The sequence below is a fragment of the Numida meleagris genome, chromosome 2 (assembly GCF_002078875.1).
Source record: "Numida meleagris isolate 19003 breed g44 Domestic line chromosome 2, NumMel1.0, whole genome shotgun sequence".
Taxonomy (NCBI): domain Eukaryota; kingdom Metazoa; phylum Chordata; class Aves; order Galliformes; family Numididae; genus Numida; species Numida meleagris.
Window position 1 is genome coordinate 33,581,892 of NC_034410.1, and position 19,784 is coordinate 33,601,675.

General features: G+C 38.4%; 1 protein-coding gene across 1 annotated transcript in view; it reads left to right on the top strand.

Annotated features, from left to right (window-relative positions):
- CHN2 (chimerin 2) overlaps positions 1-19,784 on the top strand; it is a 163,429-nt gene that overhangs the window by 55,443 nt on the left and 88,202 nt on the right. The window contains exons 2-3 of the mRNA XM_021385921.1: positions 10,843-10,881; positions 19,039-19,094. Coding sequence (XP_021241596.1) covers positions 10,843-10,881; positions 19,039-19,094 — 95 coding nt within the window. The remainder of the gene's footprint in view (positions 1-10,842; positions 10,882-19,038; positions 19,095-19,784) is intronic.

A 19,784-nucleotide genomic window follows, 5' to 3' on the forward strand; every position in this document is an offset into this window, starting at 1 on the left:
CTTTGCTTCCACTTGTCTTATCACAACAGACCCTGCTAAAGATCTGTCCTTTCTTATAGCTCCTCTTTTGATACTGGAAGGATGCTACCAGGTCTCCTGGAGCTTTCTCTTCTCCAGGCTGATTAGCAGCATCAGTATTATACAGCTTAACTGCTGTATGCTTATGGCAAACATATTTGCAAAGTTTAATTTTTGCCAAGAGTGTTGCTTCTTTTCCCTGCACCTTTGCTGTGAAATACGTATTTTCATGCCAAAGCCATAGCCTTATTCATAATTAATTGACTTTACACAAACTGTTTCAGTGGGATGAGTTAGGAGATTTGTTCAGATTTGTGGTACCTGAGCAAATCTTTAAAAATAACTCAGAGGAAGAGTGTATTTTTTTCTTAGTGTCCTGATTTTCAGATCAAAGATCTGATGGATGAGCTTTCAAGTACTGGCTTGACTATCCTCTGATTGTATCTGCAAGATAAGTGGGGTATGGAGAAGGGAGGAACAAATTTTCTTTGTAATTTCTACAAAGGTAAAAAACACTTCCGAAGAATTTATTAAGAAAAATTGTGGTTTCTACTTCATTTCAAAGATAACCAGCCTATCTCAGGTGACACAGAAACAAAATACATTTTCATAATGGAAATTTGTTCTTTCACCATATTTAATTTATAGCGTGCAAATAATCTTCGTGTATTCTGAGATACTTACAGTATTTGTGTGTTCTATGCATCTTCAGAATTTGCAGAATAGAAGATCTAGATGTAAGCTGGACTGCAGTCACGTTTTCCTCTGTACATCATGGGTGGCTGAACTCTGTCCTCCCACTCAGAGCCACCAGAGGCGCTTGTACAACTGAGGCCACCATCTTCCCCTGAGCACTGTTCTGGATGTGCTCTGATTTGACAATTAAAACATGATAGAAACACTGGGTTTGCCTCATGGCATGCCATTAACTGCAGTGTTGCTCTAAAGAAAGTGCAAAGTTAGAAGCTGAAAAGCAATACTGTCACCTGTGCCCGGGCATGAGGGTGTTTTGCATAGCCACATTACTTTGATCAAACTATGCTGTTAAAGACTTAAACATATCTTACATTGTATGAACCACTATAAAATTTATTTGAAGCTATATGATGCTGTAAGAACTCATTATCAACTGTGAAAGTGCCAGGCAGTAGTATAAAGATCCTGGAAGAATTACAGACTTACACAAAGCAATTAAAATTTCTCCTGAGTAAGGAAACAATAGATAAACGGTATTCATTTCAGAAGAAATGATCTATGATAGTTTTCTAGCAATTTTAAATGTTGGTAATAACTTTTTTCTCCTGAAATCTCAGCAGTAAGTAGAGTTTTTATGACATAAGAACCTTGTCAGCATAGAAGTACATATTATTATGGAACTAATTTTAAGAAGATAAGCATTTCTCTATTAATTAGATCAAAATTAATAACTTTAAGAACAGTAGTGCTAGGGGTGCAGTTAAATCTGGGTGGCAGTATTATAGAAAGACTTATGAAGTATTTGTGTAACATTTGAAGAGAACGTGGGTGCCTTGGTTATGTCTGACTCTGATACATCAAAGATATTAAAAAAAAAAAAAAAAAGAATATCCAGAAAATAACTTATATAAAATAATAACCTAATTGGCCTGGATTGTAACTGGCACACTTGGATCAAATACTCATGAAAGAATGCATTGCTTCTTATCCTATGAGCCATGATTGTTCTGAGTTTTATCAAAAAGCTGTGGGAATGATTAATATGCTTTGCAGGTGGGTGGTGTTTTTCCTGTTTTTCATGCTCTAATATAGTATAAAAGCAAATATTACAGCAAATGCTACAGGACCTGTAAAGGAAGTCAAGGAAAGACCTAATTATTTGCTAACCTTTTATTCTTATGCAGGTCCTTATGCATACTCTGCATTGCAGGGTAGTTCCCATCTCTGATGTCTGAGGATTGAAATTGTGTGGAGGCTGCAGAGTTCAGTGAGGTCCCCAGTATCTAAGCAGCCCTTGGGTTGAGTGCAATGTATTTTGAGATTTTTATATGTTACCAACTTAAAACCACATGGCTTTCTTGAGCAATAGGAACTACTGGGCTTCCCCTTGCTTCTGAATGTACAGTGTTAGGCTTTAAAAATACTTCTGTTTCTGCATACAGAGAGATGCGAGTGCAGGACTGAGTGGGAAAGACTGAGATGTTCCCTGGAAAGCTGTTGAACGGCAGCCACAGTCAGTTGCTGGACTAGGAATACTGCTACCCTTGAATAGTCAAAAGCAAACATTTGTGCCTTAGAATCATAGAAAGATTTAGGTTGGAAGGGACCTTAAAGATCATCTAGTTCCAGCCTCCCAGCTCTGAGCAAGGACACCTTCCACCAGCTCAGGCTGCCCAGGGTCCCATCCAACCTGGCCTTGAATGCCTTGAGGGATGCAGCATCCACAGCTTCTCTGGGCAGCCTGTGCCAGTGCCTCACCACTCATACATGTAACATACTCTCTTTTAGTTTAAAGCCCTTATCCCTTGTCCTATCACTGCATTCCCTGATAAAGGGTCCCTCTCCAGCTTTCCTGTAGGTCCCTTTTGGGATCTGGAAGGCCATGATGAGGTTTCCCCAGAGCCTTCTTTCTCCAGGCTGATCAGGCCCAGCTCCTTCAGCCCCTCTCCACAGGAGAGGTACTCCAGCACTTTGATCATCCTCATGGCCCTCTTCTGGACCTGCTCCAACAGGTCCGTGTCCTTCTTACACTGAGGACGCCAGGGCTAAATGCAGGACTCTAGAAGGGACTACATAAGGGCAGAGCAGAGAGGGGACTGTCACTTCCCTCACCCTGCTGGCCACCCGTCTTTTGATACAGCCCAGAGTACAACTGGCTTTCTCAGCTGCATGTGAATAGTCTCATGCACTCCTCAGGCACAAGGAAAAGAAGCCTAATTAGAAGAAACTGTAATACTCTTTACTAATAATGTCCATCAAAAATTTTAATGGGTCTGTATACGTTATACAGGACTACATATTCTTGAACACAAAGTCAGAGAACCAAAGCTGTTACCATAACAAACACTGTGCACCCTCTTCTGTTGGTCTTCCATAGGACAGCTGAAACACACACAAACCAATGCAGAACTGACACTGTGGCCAGAAAATCTAAGTAATTAGCATGTATTTTACTTACATTAATAAATACTACCTGTAAACTGCAGCAATTCAGGATCTTTTGAATGTGTAATTCAAATATTCTCCTACATAATTGAAAGTTTACAGCAAGGGAAAGTGAATTGAGGGGAGAAACTGTTCTTGCTGTCCAGCTTAAATCTACCTGTGTTCTTGGTGAACATCTTGTTTTAAAGGTCTTTCTGTGAAAATGAAATGATTGTCCCAGAGGGTCAGAGAGATGATAAAAAGATGCATGTCAAAAATAACAGTTACTAAAAGCAATGATTTGGATTTTGCTAAAGGTTAATAAGTTTTCAGGGAATGTACTGGCTCCTTTGACAAGCCAGATAAATGGGCATCGTGTCAATTTATGAGTGCATTTCTGGAACAGGGAACGTGCTGACACTATTTCAACATAAATGTTCTAATTGAAATATTTCACCGTAATCACAGTGACCCTTTTATTGCCATTTTTTGGCATTATAGCAGTTATTTCAGTCACGTGCTTTTTCATATAATGCATGGGTTGCTTTTGCTGAGTCCAGGCTGCCGAGTTGCAGGGTTGCTGGTTGTTTTTTATTTAAATTGCTATAAGTAAATGACAGGAAATATGTTGTCACGTTCTGCACAGTGATAAAACTGCTTCACTGAAGCTATTCTCATGTATGCCAACTGATTATCTGGTCTTGAATTTTAGCCAGGAACTAACTGGTCATTACTTAGATGCTAAAATATATCTGAGTGAGATATGAGCTCTGCAAATGTGATGTGATTTAACTTATGTCATGTGTTTATTCCTACCAAAGAAATGCCAGTCTCTCAGCCAGGCAGAGCCCTGACTGTGCCATTTTAATTTCTGGATGCCTCTGCTTTCTAGATTAAAAACATGAAAATGTGAAAATAACTATTAGATTTTAATTACGCTGGTATTAAATTGGATAATGGTAACAAGCACTGGGGCTTAGTTCTTAGTGACCAGATTAAATTTAATGGTAGCCATTAACTAAAACAGATTTTTGGCAGTCAGGCATGAAGGAGATATTTTGTGGTTATTTTTTTCAGCCTCCTCCTTTTTTAGTTTTTAGACACAATGCTGTGATCCCTTGAATGATGAAATTCTTAATTGTTGCTCTGTGAGCAAGATGCTTCAAAGCACCTAAATCATGGAGGCTCATAACTGCCATCCAAAGTCAAATAGATTAGAAGTGATTCAGCATGAAAAAAAACCTGCCTAAGGTTAGGCAGCGTGGATACCACCCTACATTATAGATTTCTATTCTATTAGATTTCTATATCTATTTCTAGGTAATCTATTATAGATTTCCCAGAAGATATTTAAGGCATTCAGAATATTTGTATCAGCTAACTCAGCTCCCCTGTCGGGTTCTTTCATTTGCTATCTGGAAGAGCCTCTTTCATTGTATTTCTTGGGCCCCGCTGAGTATCCCCAAGAAAAACTTCTAAACATAGATTCATAGAAGTATTCTTTCCTCTCCTACTGTTGAGAATTGTACCTATTCCTTCTCTCCATTTTGAGATTTTTAGAGATAGACTTCTAGCTTTCTGACTTGTCTAACGCTTGCAGTTATAATTTTCTTGAAAATTTGCAGAATAGAAAGACACGTTTTAATTAAATGAAATATTGCTACAGGTGGATGGTTGTAGCAGTCTGAACAGCACTCACCAATTGCAGAACATGTCCTTTTGAGCTTTTGTTCAGAAAAATTTAATGTGCATTCAAACAATTCAAACCTCCAGTGGTGTGTTGGAGTAGGTACCTCACAATGCATTTATTTCACAGTAGTATTCAATACTCTATAACTCTTCTAAACTATTCGTTATCCATTCACTGAATCTTTTTTCTGCATTATTTTAGTAGAATAGGTACATGCGTAAAACTGAATTTTGTATGGATTAACCATTTGTCTACAAAAGATGATGATTTCAAATCTGAAGCAAAAGCAAGAGAGCACAATTTAGGAAGACTGATTGGTAGAATTGAGTAAATGAGCTTTATTTGCAACGTTAGTGGTTTCTAATCACATGTTTGTGATATGCAAAAGCAAAAGATACAAAATAACTGTCAGTTTATATTGTGCTTATTACATACTTACTGTTTCAGCCTGATCACCGTGCAGGATAGACCTCCACTTCTTTTACAAGTGTTTTTTGACATTTTAAATTACATGCTGTTGCTGAATATTTTTTAAAAAACAGAATTGTGTAGAGGGAAGCACCCACTATGTGAATGAATATACCAATTATCAAGTACGTTAAAATAATGTGATTGCTTCTGTTGTGTTGCCTTACACTGGAAGTTGAAATATCTAATTAAGGCAAAAGTTGAAGTATCGTTCCCTATTTCAGTTCTCCATGTACTGGGGAAGAGAAAGTTCAGCAATAAAGATGGCAACTACTGGCTGCTTCTGTAGGCGAATGTGTGTCTGAATGAAGCATGAAACAAGGCTTTTGACACAGTGAAGTGTTTTCAAAAGTTGCATCACTAATTATTAACTGCAAGAGAATTTTGTTTTTCAAAGGAACACTGACTTTTTAGGAGTCAAAAAGGGCTCATACTCATTTGACAGTGTGATTATTTGCAACTTGGAAAATAAGAGCATTCTTTCTCAAAGGGTAGTCAAAGATGTGCTTGTAAGGGCAGTTACTGTATAGAACAGAAGTAACCATAACACCCAAATGTGTTTGCCAAACAACTGTCACACATAAAAGTGCCTATTCAAAATAGTTAGCCAGAACTGTTGCAATATTAGGTAGTTGTACATGCATCTATATTGATTTGCAACAGGGTAAAACAAATGAAAATAGCTGTTCACCATCTAGGTTACTGGCCATTAGGGGTCCGGATAAGATGAAAATGAGCTTCTGTAATTGCTAAGTTTTAAGCACTTAATGGAAATTAAATAATGCAGAGATGTTCAATGTATTGAAGAAAACTGGACTTAGCAAAGAATCTCCCTCACTACTCTTTCCATGCAGCTATATATGCTAGGAGCCACACAGCTGAAGAAGCTCTGAAGAAAGGGACTTGGGGGTTTTGGTAGGTGCTGTGTTGAATATGAACCTTCCTTGGAGACAGCCCAACGCCGTCTGGACCTGCTTTTGGGCAAGCAGTGCTGTGTGGCCCTCCTTGAGGAGAGGCTTGGATGAGGTGACCTACAGAGGTCCCCGCCAACCTCAGCCATCTTGTGGTTCTGTGATCTCAACGCTAGTCAACTGTACAATACAATCCTGGTTGTATGAAAGGAAATGTGAAATACAAACATGTGCCTTTAAGTATACAAATCCATTGATCTTTCACATGGCGTTTTACTCAAGAGTCGTATGTTATTCTTACATCTACAGAATTATATATGTAAAGTAAGAAAAATAACATGCTTGTTTGATGTTTTGGAAACAAAGCTGTCAGAATGGAAGTGCAGTATATGGTAAAGCTGTGCAAAATCTCTTTAAGGGAAGTATACAAAAGACTTTAACGTACTAGTAGGTTTTAGTCTTGGTCCTGAAAATAACAATAGAAGATGAAAAAGTTAGTAACTAGACTCATTCATCCGGTTAATCATTTATCTGCACGCTGCCAGTAAGCCAGTCTCTTCCAAATTGGCTCTTCTTCACACATAAGGATCTTTTCTTGCACACATAGGTCATAGTTTTAAAATTAGTTGTTCCTGGAAAGGAAATCTGAAGTTCAGACAATGATGGCAGAAAATCCAAGCTGAGATAGTGCTTCCAAGATGAAGTACAGATTTTTTATTTTTTGTTGAAATAATATTATAGTGAGGACAAAGCCAAAAAAAAAAAAATTTCTTTTTTTTTATACTGGCTGTGAATAAATTAGCAAAGAGTTATGGTGACCCTTTGGCAGCTGTCTCACTAAGTACTACAGGGATCAGTACTTTTTGAAATCTCTAAACTGATCATGGCACATTTGGAGGTTTGTTACTGTTTCCTTTGTCATTAGAAATTATATTTATAAGTCAGAAATATTTGTGTGACATGATCTTTGATCTTTCCTGTAAAACAGTTTCATCTTTCCAGTGCATTACCTGTATTGACAGTCTGAAATCTTCCCTTAATGGGTATCTTAGTGGAGCTGCTTTTTCTAGGTCAGCCCCAGTGCTGGTAGTGCAAAAACACAAACATTGGTGTTACATTGTTGTCTGCACAAAGGACAAGGAAGCAGTAAAAAGGAATTCAGCCACTCCAGTGTCTTTCACAACTGCTTCCAGAAAGGTGGCTCCTTTGGTTCAGAGCCAGGCATGGAGAAGTACAATACTTGAAGTCTATGGATAACTTTGCTTACTCTGTAATTAACATAAGCTTTGTTTCTCAGAAATTGCTTAAGACTGGCTCTAAGTATAGTGTATATCATTTATTGTGCATCCTTTACAGAAGTAGTCTTCTGTCTTCCTTGGAAGCATTCACCATTCCTTCTGCCTTTCTGTTTAAGTGGTATTGCCTGTAAGACTCTTCATGGAAGTCTGTCATTCCTGTTTTGCTACTTCAGATTTTTCTAATGTGGGAGCGGTGTGAGGAGGACTTGGGTTTTTCTGTTTTTTGCATTTCTGTTAGGGTTGGTATTAAGACTTGAAATAAGAAAAATGGTCTAAACTTCTGGGAATTGTGTAGTTCATTCAGAGAGTCTCTCTAAACTGAGGTGTGTCCTAGCTGACCCTGTGATGTTTGGTTGAGCTTTTCAGAAATGATACTCCTTTTGTGCTTTCAATTTCTCCTGTGGCAGCTGCTTTCGACCTTGTCCTTAGCTGTCTTCCTTCCTGAATTTAGACATGTCACTGTTGAAAGCGCGAACCCCTCAAGAGAGCAGTGATATGAGAGAACCTTCCTGTCTTATCACCTAAGAATATGTCAGTGAAACCTTTTTTCACATACTGCCTATCACAGAATAAGCCTTATGACCGAAGTTCACATTAGGAATATAATATAATGAGAGAACTCAGGGCACTTGTCATTTGTGCCAAGTCTGATTTATTTGTTGATGGATTTTGGCTAAGTGTGTAGATTAGAACTGAGGTATGTGGTCCTTACTTGAGATCGTTACCACATCCAGAACTGAAGACAGAAGCTGAAGGACTTGAGATGTCACATGCTTGTTGCACTGACCACTGAAACTATTACTGGTAATCTCTGAACATGCTATGTTAGCCCTAGTGAAGGAGAATGAAGCACAATTTAACTAGTAGAGCCACCTTAGAGTAAAAGAGGAATAATATGTAAAAACAGCCAGCCCGTGCCTACAGAGGTGCCAGTGGCTTCCTATCGCAAAGGGAGCAAGACATCAGTAGCTGGGCTCCACTAAACATTTCCCTGATCCTTAACCATGGCCTCTCTCTCTAGGTTGTTTTTAAGCTAATTGTTTTTATCTCCTTGCAAATGGATGCCATCAAATGTCATGCATGATAGCTTGACAATAAACAGCGTTAATAATACGGCCTATGCTGTGTTTTGTTCTCTGGGCTTTAAGATGCTATCAGCTGGAGGGATTGGAGGGGATGCTGCAGTACCTCATGAGGGAGGATGTGGAGCTGGTGACCCATGTTTTTCCTCCAAGTGTACTGCCCTTTAGAGTTAGTCGTTTCTGTCTGCTCTGGGCTGACAGATTAATAACTGTGACAGATCTAACATAATCATTGACAGTTTTGTTTTATGACTATCTCCAAGATGATTGTTTTTTACCTAGGCTACGGTGTTTCCACACCATCAGTCTGTCTAAGGCTAATGAAGCACTTTATGGCCACTTGCAGAACAGCTTCCATTGTTCAATTTCATGCGCTCTTTCTAATTAATTTGCAAGATGATAGCAACAACAAATACTCATTTTTTCATTGTTGATCCCACTGTTACTTCCTTTCTGGAGTCACAAGTATAGATAATCTAATATTTCCATTATCTCAGTGTTTCTGCTACTGGAAAAAAAAACTTAATAAGCAAATTCAGAAATCCTATTGCAGTAGTACGAAAGTGTGGAATAGGAATATAATACACGGTATTATGGTTTTATAGTAAACTATATGGAGAGCAACAGATGTATAGAAAAAAGCCTGAGTGATGTATTACCATTATAGTGCGAGAGGAGAAAAAATTAACCTGCTCTTGCATGAATAAATTTCACTGGTCTCATGAATAGCTTCACAGAATTTAAAATAATCCTTCTGTATAATGAATTTGCAAGCTAATTACTCTTGGATTGCCACAGTATGATATAACTGTGTCAGTCTGGAAGTGTTTAAAATTTTGCCAAAGTTGTGAAGTGGATCCAGCTGAAACCAGAATTGAATGGGTTTCCTAATCAATATATCTGCAAATTGTTGCTGCGTATTATTCCAGGCAGTAACTGTGATAATTGCTGGGTTTTATCCTTTTTTTTAAAACAATAGAGTTAAAAGTGGCAGATGGTAGTTAATGATTAACATTCCTAGTAAACAAACTTTTGCATGGATATATTTAAAGTGGTTGTGTGTATATAAATAGACAGGGAGCATGAGCTATGCAAGTATAATTGAATTACATTAGCATAACTTAAGTAGGTTTGGTAAATACCAAACACCTTAATTAACTTACACAGTATTAGGAGGTTAATGATATACTCCTGCTACAAACGATTCTTCAAAGTGTTTGGCAACATGGCAGTTCAGAGCCAAGCTAATTCATGGTGTACCCCACCCTTTGTAGCTGATGCACGACAGCTTAGTTAACTCCTGCATTTCAAGCCTGGCCTCTGCTGGGATTTCTGGATGTGTAAGCAACAGCCTTTCTTAGGAAGGGCTGGAAAGCTCCCTGTGGAGTGAGGTTTGTGGTCTCATGTACTCAACATGGCACTCAAGTGGTGCTGGTCTCCGTTCCAGCCTGGAGAGCCTTCTGCACTCTGGGCTCTCAGCATGTTTTTTTTTTTGATCTCAGACTTTGCGAGCTTGCACTTTTAAACAGAAACTCTGATCTCTCTGTCAAAAATTTATAAAGCAGTGTTGTATAACTCGTGCACTACGAAAAGATAGCAACTCTTTTTGTGCCATCAGTTGATAAGGGCAATAACTATCTGTCTTAAGCTGAAGTTCTTGCCGTCCTTCCTCTTTCTAACTTTTTAGTTATATTTTTTGCTGATGCAGTTTCTGGAAAATATGCAAATTGCATCCTATAGTCAGTTCAAGAAGTATAATTGAATCTCATTGTTGGAACTGTCAAATCAGTGTATCGGAGTCCAGTCTGAGCTGCGCATCCTTTTAGCTAAGCGTATATTGTTCATTGATATTTACTCTAAAATGTGAATAGTGGCGTTAGAAGCCTGATTGAAAGCCAGTAGTGAAAACCAGTGTCTTTATCATGTCAAGTAAAGTAAACAAAGAATGTTATTACTAGTCTAGTTAATTATTTTAAAAATACTGGTGAGTCAGGAAACTGTATGCAAATTGGTAAGAAATTAATTCCTGTTGCATTTGAATGATTTGGAAAAAGCACATTGGATCTACAAGTGGTTGAAATTTATATTCTTCTCGCACGTAGAAAACTGTTCTCTAAATGAGCTAGCATCTCTCTTGAGAAAGAAATGTGAATTTTGCTGACAAGATGAGGACTCTCAACAGAAAAATGCATGCTGACAGTTTGACCCAGTGGCCAATTGACTGATTTATTTCTCTCTTTTTACTTCTGTTTCAGATGCTGAAGAATACCAGCCTCCAATATGGAAATCGTACTGTAAGTATACCAGAAAAATGAATAATCTTAGTACCTTACCAATATGTCACTATTATGTCTTCTTCCTTTCTTTGTTGGGAAAAAAAAAAAACATTAATGTCCAGTATGACTGTAGAAATTACTAAATGGGACAATAAATGGCACAACGGTGGAACTTGAAATTTTCTGGGTCCCTATAGAACAAACACAGCAGGATTTTGAGTGACAGATTCTCTGGGTTGCCTTGCTGATGTGTAAATCCCGTGTTTCATGGCTTTTCTGTTGAGGACTCCAAAGGTAGAGGTTAATGCTTCGAGCATTTACTAAAGGGAAGATTTGAGTATACTAGTCTTTTTATATGGGTTGTTGATTCACTTTAAGATAATATTTTTGATCCTGAACAATATGATTTTTGAAGTGGTTTAGAAATTAGTGACCCTATGATCAGTTCTTAGAACCTTCCTGGTTGCTATTAGAGAAGTCATGTACATAGAGTGCAATGCAGAAGTGAATATTTTATGCTCTTTTTAGCTTTGTATTTTTTAATAAATTAGCACAGATGTAAGACAAAATACTACCTTTTACATCCTAGTTAAAGATAGACTTTAAATTTGATCTTATTTTAAACTCTTACAGAAACTTTAATGGAACTGTAGCTTTGGTTGTTTGTTTTTTCCCCACTGATTTCAGATACATAGCTATCCTAAGCGAAAGTCGACCCTCTTATTTTGGCAACTTCAAATTCAGCACAGTATCATTACAGAAATGGAAGTACAAAAAGGATCGCAGTAGTTACATGCGTATACATGTATAATTCTAAAGACTTGAGTAGACTTGTTGGTTTTGCTTTCATGTATATTGCAGTACATTTCAAGTCACCGCCTACATGAGAATGGCATTCTACCTCATAATGGACTGAGATTCTTTCATCCAAAGTTTGAGTATACCATTAAATTATGAAGATTGCTTCTCAGAACACTGTTTTCCAGAGACTTTTGTTTTCGTTGTTCCAGTGTTTTAAATATATGAGAAAAACTTCCTTAAAAGTCAACAAAAATGTATTTATTTTAGTTGGAGCACTATGGTGTACTTTGTAGAGTAGTTGGAGAAAAGTAGATGTTGAGTGTGTTCTTTTAGAATAAAAACCAAGCTTAAAGTCAGTGGAAGAACTGCCATTGGCTCTGAGACCAGGATGTGAAATGATAGTAAGGAAGCTTTCTCTATAGAAAAACAACAAAAACTGACAGGGAATAAGCACATGCCTTTACATACCTTCTCTTAGCCACCTCATTCACACAGCGGGCAGGTCTGTGCATGCAGTGAAAAAATTTAGTTACTTTTGCCTGAGAGCTTACAGGTAGTCCTTTAAAACATATACGAACAACAACAAAAGCACAATGGAATGAACTAACAGAATATGAGAATATAATTTCCTACTCGGATATAAGTAGGATGCCAATATTGTGGCAATGACAAAGTCATCAGCATCTCAACCCCATGCATGAATGACTTAGGAAAAAGTTACACGGCTCCAAAATTCAGATAGTAGCTTAAGCCTACAGAGATTTACTGCTGAGACTACTTAGCCACAGACATATGTTTTTCATTGCAATATTGGATAAAATGCATTTCTTTGCTCCTCTAGAAAAATCGCAATCTGTTAAATTAATTATAGAAATTATGACCAAAGATAGCATTAATCTGTGATGCAGTTTCATCCTGCCTTGTCAGTTTTAAATGAGTATATGTATTTTACTCTTAGCACTCAATGTTTTCTGCCTATTTAATTGATTGTTTTATGTGTATTTTAGCTAGTAACTTTTCCACATTTGCTAATACACTGTTAAAATACTTTGCATATACTTTGGACTTCTTTTAAAACGGCTGCATAAATTTAGGCACACTATGTGGTCTTTTATTGATGTAATTATCAGTTCTTTAGCCCTTCCAGCTTCTCATCAAAGGCAGATTTTCCAGTTTGGGCAGGCGAAGTGTTCAGTTAAACAGTATCCAACCAAAGGCTGGTCAAAGTGGAACAGCTTTCAGAATCCAGGTGTTACACAATCTTGTTTCAGCTGGATTTGGAAAAGATGCACAGTTCTAATTCAGAAGATAGTCACTTGTGTATGAATAACTGTTAGAAGGAACGTAGGTTTCACAGATCCATTCTCTGTTGTGAAGTAATGTGGGAAGGTGCAGAGCCACAAAACTAAGGAATTCTATGAAGCATTCTGAGGCAGAAGGCAGTGCATTTCTTTGCTGCTTTATAAAAACAATGATAGGAAATTTTCCTCTCCATTGGAGCATCACTGAGCAATAGTCCGAGATGAGTTAAAATAGAAAGCTGGAGTTGCTGGCACACTGCAGATCAAAAAAAGTATGAAGACATTGGTAGTGATAGTCCACCTTGCCTGGCAGAAGAGGATTAAGTGTTAACTTCTGCATGTCACCTCTTCATTGCTTACACAGAGCAGATTTTATAATTAGACATTCCTTTCTAAAATACTTAGGTTGCTCCAAAAGTAATGTCTCCTATTTATTTCTGTGGAAACTACAACAAATACAAAGAGCACAATAACGCAGCTTGATAGAGCAAATTCACAGCTAAAACACTATGTTTCGACATAGTCACCACCATCAACTATGCATTTTCACCAGTGATGAACAAAAAGGGCCTGCATGCCCTGCTTCTGAAAATATGCGACAGCAGAGGTGACCCACTGTTTCACAGCTGCTATGATGGCAACATTGCTAGGAAAACGTTACCCACACAGTTCATCTTTCATCGAACTGAACAGATGGAAGTTAGAAGTTGCCAAATCCGGACTATATGGTGGGTGTAGTAGGACAGTCCAGCCAAGACTGGCAGTGTGCTCCATGGTCTTCAAACTGGTATGGCTGATATTACCGTGTTTCAAGAAGAAGGTTGTCTTCCTCTCTGGTCTGACTCTGGCAGTGTGAGCCTTCAGCTGAGTCAGCGTCATGATGTAGTGTTTAGAGCTGATGGTTTGTACGGGTCCCAGGAAATCCAGAAGGATCACCTCTTTCTTATTGCACATCGCTTTACCTGCTGAGGGCTGTTCCTTGAACTTTTTCTTCAACGGGAAATTCACATGTTGCTACTCCATGGACTGCTCTTGTGACCTTGGCTCATAGTGGTGGGACCACATCTCTTCACCAGTAATGATGTGATCCAGGAAACTGCCACCTTCAGCCTCGTTGTGGTTCCGTAGGTCCTAAAAAACCTGGAGACAATGTTCTTTCTGTTCCTGTGTCAGCATTTGTGGGAGCCACCTGGTGCAAACTGCAGTTCTTCACCATTCCAACCATCATTTACAATGCATTGAAGCAGATATTCAGTTCCATGCATAGATGCGTGGTTGTAATCTGTTGATTTGTGTGGATGAGCTGATCTTGATACTCTTCATTTCGTGCTGTGACAGCTGCGCATGGTCATCTGGAACGTGGCTTGTTTTTCATGTTGCTGTTGTTACTGCTGAAATGTACCACCCACCACCTCACTGTGCTTGTATCCACTGTTTGGTCTCCATAAACGTTCAGCAAGTGTCAATGAATGTCAGTGGGTGCCATTTTTTCTTCACGGAGGAATTCAGTGTCACATTTTTGCTTCATACGCACTTTCATGTCAGACACCATTTTGTCAGACTACCCCTCTGCTGCCATCTGTCACATGGCATCAACATGTAATGGAATGCTACTGGGACAGTTTAACATCTACTGCTGTACCACCAGCATCTGCCTCTGACATCGTGGACCAACATAATAAAACGGGAGGCATTAATTTTAGATCAGCCGTTGTATATTAGAGGATTTACCTTATTTATTCTGGGAGACAAGTTTATCCTCTTTCTGGAACAAAAAATATGTATTCTAACTAGTTATATCTCAGAGAAATGTTCCTCTTGAAATTCTGTAATCAATCAATTAAAGTTTTGTTACCTTTATGCACTCTCAGGTGATTATGATACTATGAATGTTGGCAAGCTATTTGAATTATTAAGCTGATAAAAATTGTTCAATGGGCATTTAAAAGATTCTTGTGGGTTTTTTTGTATTGCACTGCTGCATTTTGGTTCAGTATTTTCTCCTAATAATACTGTGCATTTCGCATCTGATGCTGGACCAAAAAGTTACTTCCAGTTTGATACTGTTCCATATGCAGTAATAATACATTTTCTTTTTGCGTGCTGTTGACTTTTTATGAGGTTAATTTTCTCTGGGCTAGAATAACAATGCATCATTTTGTTCAAGCATAATCTTTCTGTATAATCAAAGTGAGTTTGTCTCTAACCTGCCTGTCAGTTCTAAATGCTGAGATAGGCTGGGACAGATGTCAATCACTGCTTACCACTATATTAAATAAGTATGGTTTTATATTATTTCAGTCAACCATATCCTTATGAACTGGATTCTGTTTTAAGATTTTCAGCAGTGATGAGGGGGAAATGAGGCAGAAAAGCAAGGCTAGGATGTCACTGGAGGAAGTGAGTGAGGGAGGGTCAAAAGCTTTCTGAACTTCTGACCACCCACTGGGCTCTGCTGAGATCCCAGCAGTGTGTCAGTCCAAGCAGTTAGCGCCCAGCAAATATAATGAAATCAGGCAGAGCTGTGGGATGTTCTGTGCTTCTGAAATGAGGTCACTTAATGAGGTGTCTGTGCTCATTGTAACTTAGCTGTAGGGCACATTTTTATCGAGTCACCTTGGCCATCGTATTTCACTTGTATTCATACCTCATCTGCAGATTTTCATATAGCAATCATTTGAAGCAGTAACTGGAGAGAACCTTTCTGGAGAAGAGCACAGCTTTCTATACCATCACACTTGCTTTCCTCTGTAATGCCTCATTCTTTCCTAGCTCTTTGCTTACCTGCCCATTACTGTTTTTTGCCTCCTCCACTCTTGCCTAGCTGTGCATCCTTTCTGAGTATTCTTGTCTATCCTCATCGTTTCTTTCTTCTTGAACTGCTTGGCATCCCTCACCATCATGCCAATAATGGGTCTCAATCTTTTCTTATTGTTCCCAGTGTGTCTTCTCTCCCTCAGCCTAATGGTTCTGCATCTCTCTCCAGTAGTTCTACTGGGCTGTCTGTCTGTCAATTTAATGTCTTTCCATTTAAAGTTAATATGGCCAAATATGAATTTGTTATCTTTCCCAGGAAACCACTTCCCATTCACAGTGTTTTCTGTGATTACCAACAGTCACAAGCTCTGTTGCACTTGTTACCTGGGGCCCTTTTCTCATCCTGCACACTTAAGGCAGCATGTAGATTTTTACTATTATTTATTTGTATAGTAGTAGTAATCTTATTTTATTTTCCTCTGATGTATTTCTAAATTAGATATCTTTCTCAGTTCAAATTATTGTGCAGATTAATTACCCGAGAATGACGGCAGTCTTCTTCAGTCTATTCAAAATACAGTTGTTAAGATGATTCGTCCTTCTAGTACCCATCATGAATCCCTACACTGATTGATCCCACTGCATCCTATCAATATCCACTTCTCTGTTTGCTTTCAATTTTTTTTGTATAACCACCTTCTCTTGTTAGACATTCACATAATCACAGAATTGTAGGGACTGGAAGGGGCCTTTGGAGATTATCTAGTCCAACCCCTTGCTAAAGCAGGTTCCCTAAATAGGTTACACAGGGAAGTGTTCAGCTGGGTTTTGAATATCTCCAGAGAAGGACACTTCACAGCCTCTCTGGGCAGCTTATTCCAGTGTTCCATAACCCTCAAAGTAGAGAAGTTTTTCCTCGTGCTTGTGTGGAACTTCTCAGTCCACCTCACTGTCCACTCATCTATCCCGCACTTACTATGCTTACCTACAGGGATGTTACGGGAGACAAAGCCAAAAGCCTTGCTGAAGTCAAGGTAGAAAACATCCACTGCTCTCCCCTCATCTACCCACTCAGTTATGACATCCTAGAAGGCTACCATGTTGGTCAGGCATGATTTCCCCTTGGTGAATCCATGTTGACTACTCCTGATAACCTTCTCTTCTATTTGCTCAGAGATGACATCCAGAATAAGCTGCTCCATTCCCCCCTTAGTTTTATGAAGTGCTGACTCTTCTCCCCACCTTGCTTCTCTAGTGATATCAATTACATCCCTGGGGAATCTGAACTAATGCCTGATTTAGTGGTTGGCAATCCTGCATGCAGCAAGGCATTGAAACTAGATGATCTTTGAGGTTCCTTTCAACCCAAGCTGTTCTAGGATTCTGTGATTGACCTCAGTGATCCTTTCAGACATTTCAAAGAGCTCTTTACTTTTGTCTTTTCTTCTAAGTGCAGCATGTCATAAGTTAGGCTTCATATGTGATCTTCAGACCAATTTCTTCAACACCATAGCTATCAAGGTTGTTTTAGAAACAGCTTCATCAGCTTAATTTCCTCTGTCAGTTGATATTTAACAGTTTTGATTACTGAAAAATGGGATTTTTATGAAGTATAATTTTTCAATTAAAATTTAAATGAATAAATCAGGGAAATAGATCTTTCATTTAAAATGGTGAGGAAGCAATCTTGTACTTGCAAAATTTTGAATCCATAGAGTACCTTTTCCTTACAGAAAAAGTGTGGGGAAATAAAAAATACATATATTCTTTAATATGTTTAGTATTAAACATTGTGATAATTAAGATTGTGATACTGAGATGCAGAGTAATCAGAGTTCTAAGATATGGTCTCTGATTTTTGAAGCATATTTTTCATGCTTTACTCAACAATTCTTTTGGATAGACAGGTAATTTGATCAGAAAAGAGTGAAAGGAAAGCTTTCAGTTTTACTTGGTAACACAATTGGAAGAGGTAAGAAAGCCCAGAAGTTGTGATAAATCTTCTACAAAAGTAGCAGTAGGTCTGGCAGTGCTTAGTGAAGCAGGTTAAGTCTAAATTCTTAGTACATATCCAGAGCTGGAATGCATACATAGGCATTAAAACTGACAAGGGGATATAAGGAGTTATGAACTCTCTGTCGTGTCCCTTCTGTGAACCAGGGATGCAGAATTTGGGTTGGGAAAGGATATGGTTTTTTCCATCTTGAGATTAGCAAAGAACAAACTCCCCAAAGCTTTCATATCCCCTGAGAGACCAACTTGGGTGCAAGCTAAGGACTTCTCACTTCTCATGTTTAATTCCAGCTGTTTCTAGCCCCATTTAAAGAGAAGATGCAGAGGAGAAGAGAACGTGCTGAAGAGCAACACCTACCGTTTCCATACTCTTTCTGTGACAGGCCTCCTGAATTTATCAAACCTACCAGCATTTATATTCCTTCCATAACTTACCATCTTTTAAGGCACAATTCAGAGCTTCACAAGCATTGTGAAGGGCCCTACCCTAGAAACTCGGTCTTTAAAAAAAATTCCTAGGCACAACATGATCTTTCCAAATACAGCATGAGGAAGGCCTTCCTCAAGGGAGGCAATCCCAGCCTTTGGGATTTTTACTGGAGTTATGGAGAGACAGTCTGTCTGCTCTGGAATTGATTACTGTCACTGTATGTCAGCTCCCTCTCATGGCTTTTGAGTGGAAAGGAGGAGAAGGATCTCATTAAATACATGAAGGGAAGAGGCTGGAGGCCAGGGTTCAGCAGCTATCCCTGGCCTCGGCTCTCTCTCCTGCAGCCCCCAGAAGATTGGCAAAATTGATCCTGGGCCACTTGAACGTGGCGTAATTGTTCTGTTTGCTTGCTCGTAAATAGTCACCAGGAAATCTTAAAAAGAAATAAATTATGAGATGATGGTGGGCTCTTTCAAATGGGCTGAACTTTTTCTTGCCCTGTCCAAAAAGTGCAGGTGCTGCTAGTAAGCATTCTGTTCTTCAGACACAGTACATGCAAAAGTGAGATTTCATCCTGAGATACACCTAAAAAATCATTCTAGCCTTTTTATTTTTTTTCCTGATACAGAGACAGTAACAATTCCAAAAGGAAATAATGATTCTAAGAGTTAAAACACTATTCAATTTTACTAGTTTGCAGGTCAGCAAACTAGTCATTTTTTCATACAAATCACTTGCATACACCTAAATAACTCAGTTTGCTGTCTTTGCATTTGCATTTTTCTCTGTAGCCTCTGGCTAAAAGACTCATCTGAATAAAAGTTTGTGTATGTTGCAGTCTTCTAATTATCTGTACATTTTTGTCTTTGACAGTGTATCAGTTACAACAAGAGGCACCACGTCCCAAGAGAATCATCTGTCCTCGGGAGGTCAGTTCCTCTTTCACTGCACCTTGTTAAATCTGATGAATTGTCAGCAGCGTCATTACCAAAAAATCTTTTGTACAGTCTGAGGGTGGTATTCTCTTTAATTTTTCTAAGCTATTATTTTATATAATCATTTTCCTTAAAGTTGATTAATTGAAGCAGATTAATACTTGCTAATTAGGCATAGAGGTCTGACTCTACCACTAGAAGCACCTTATTAGATAAATGCTCCTTATTTATTGCTTACTGTACTCTTCTGTATACTACCTCAAGTTTTTTTTGTTGTTTCTTTGTCAAAATGGGGCAGCAGAAGGTGTATTTTCTTCCTGCATCCATGTATTGAAGTGTGTGTGGTATGTTTCAATGTGATTCATGTCACTACAGTTTGACGTATGCATTTTGCCAAAATTTAAGTTCAAGTTCAAGCAAAAAAATAAGTTCAAGGTAAAATAGCTGGAGAATTTGGCTTTGTCACAAAAGCTGTAAAAATTGAATAGTAAGAAATACATAGGACTGAGCATTTTGCTGGGTCATCTTGTCTCCTGTTTTCTTTTTCTGTATTTCTCCATCTCTTCTATATCAGGTCCACAAAATGCCCTGTGTAATAGTAATTGAAAATGTATGTAGGCTTCTCTGCTCAATCAATAAAACTGTGATAGCCTTATCTTCTATAATGTCAGGAACAAATTTTGT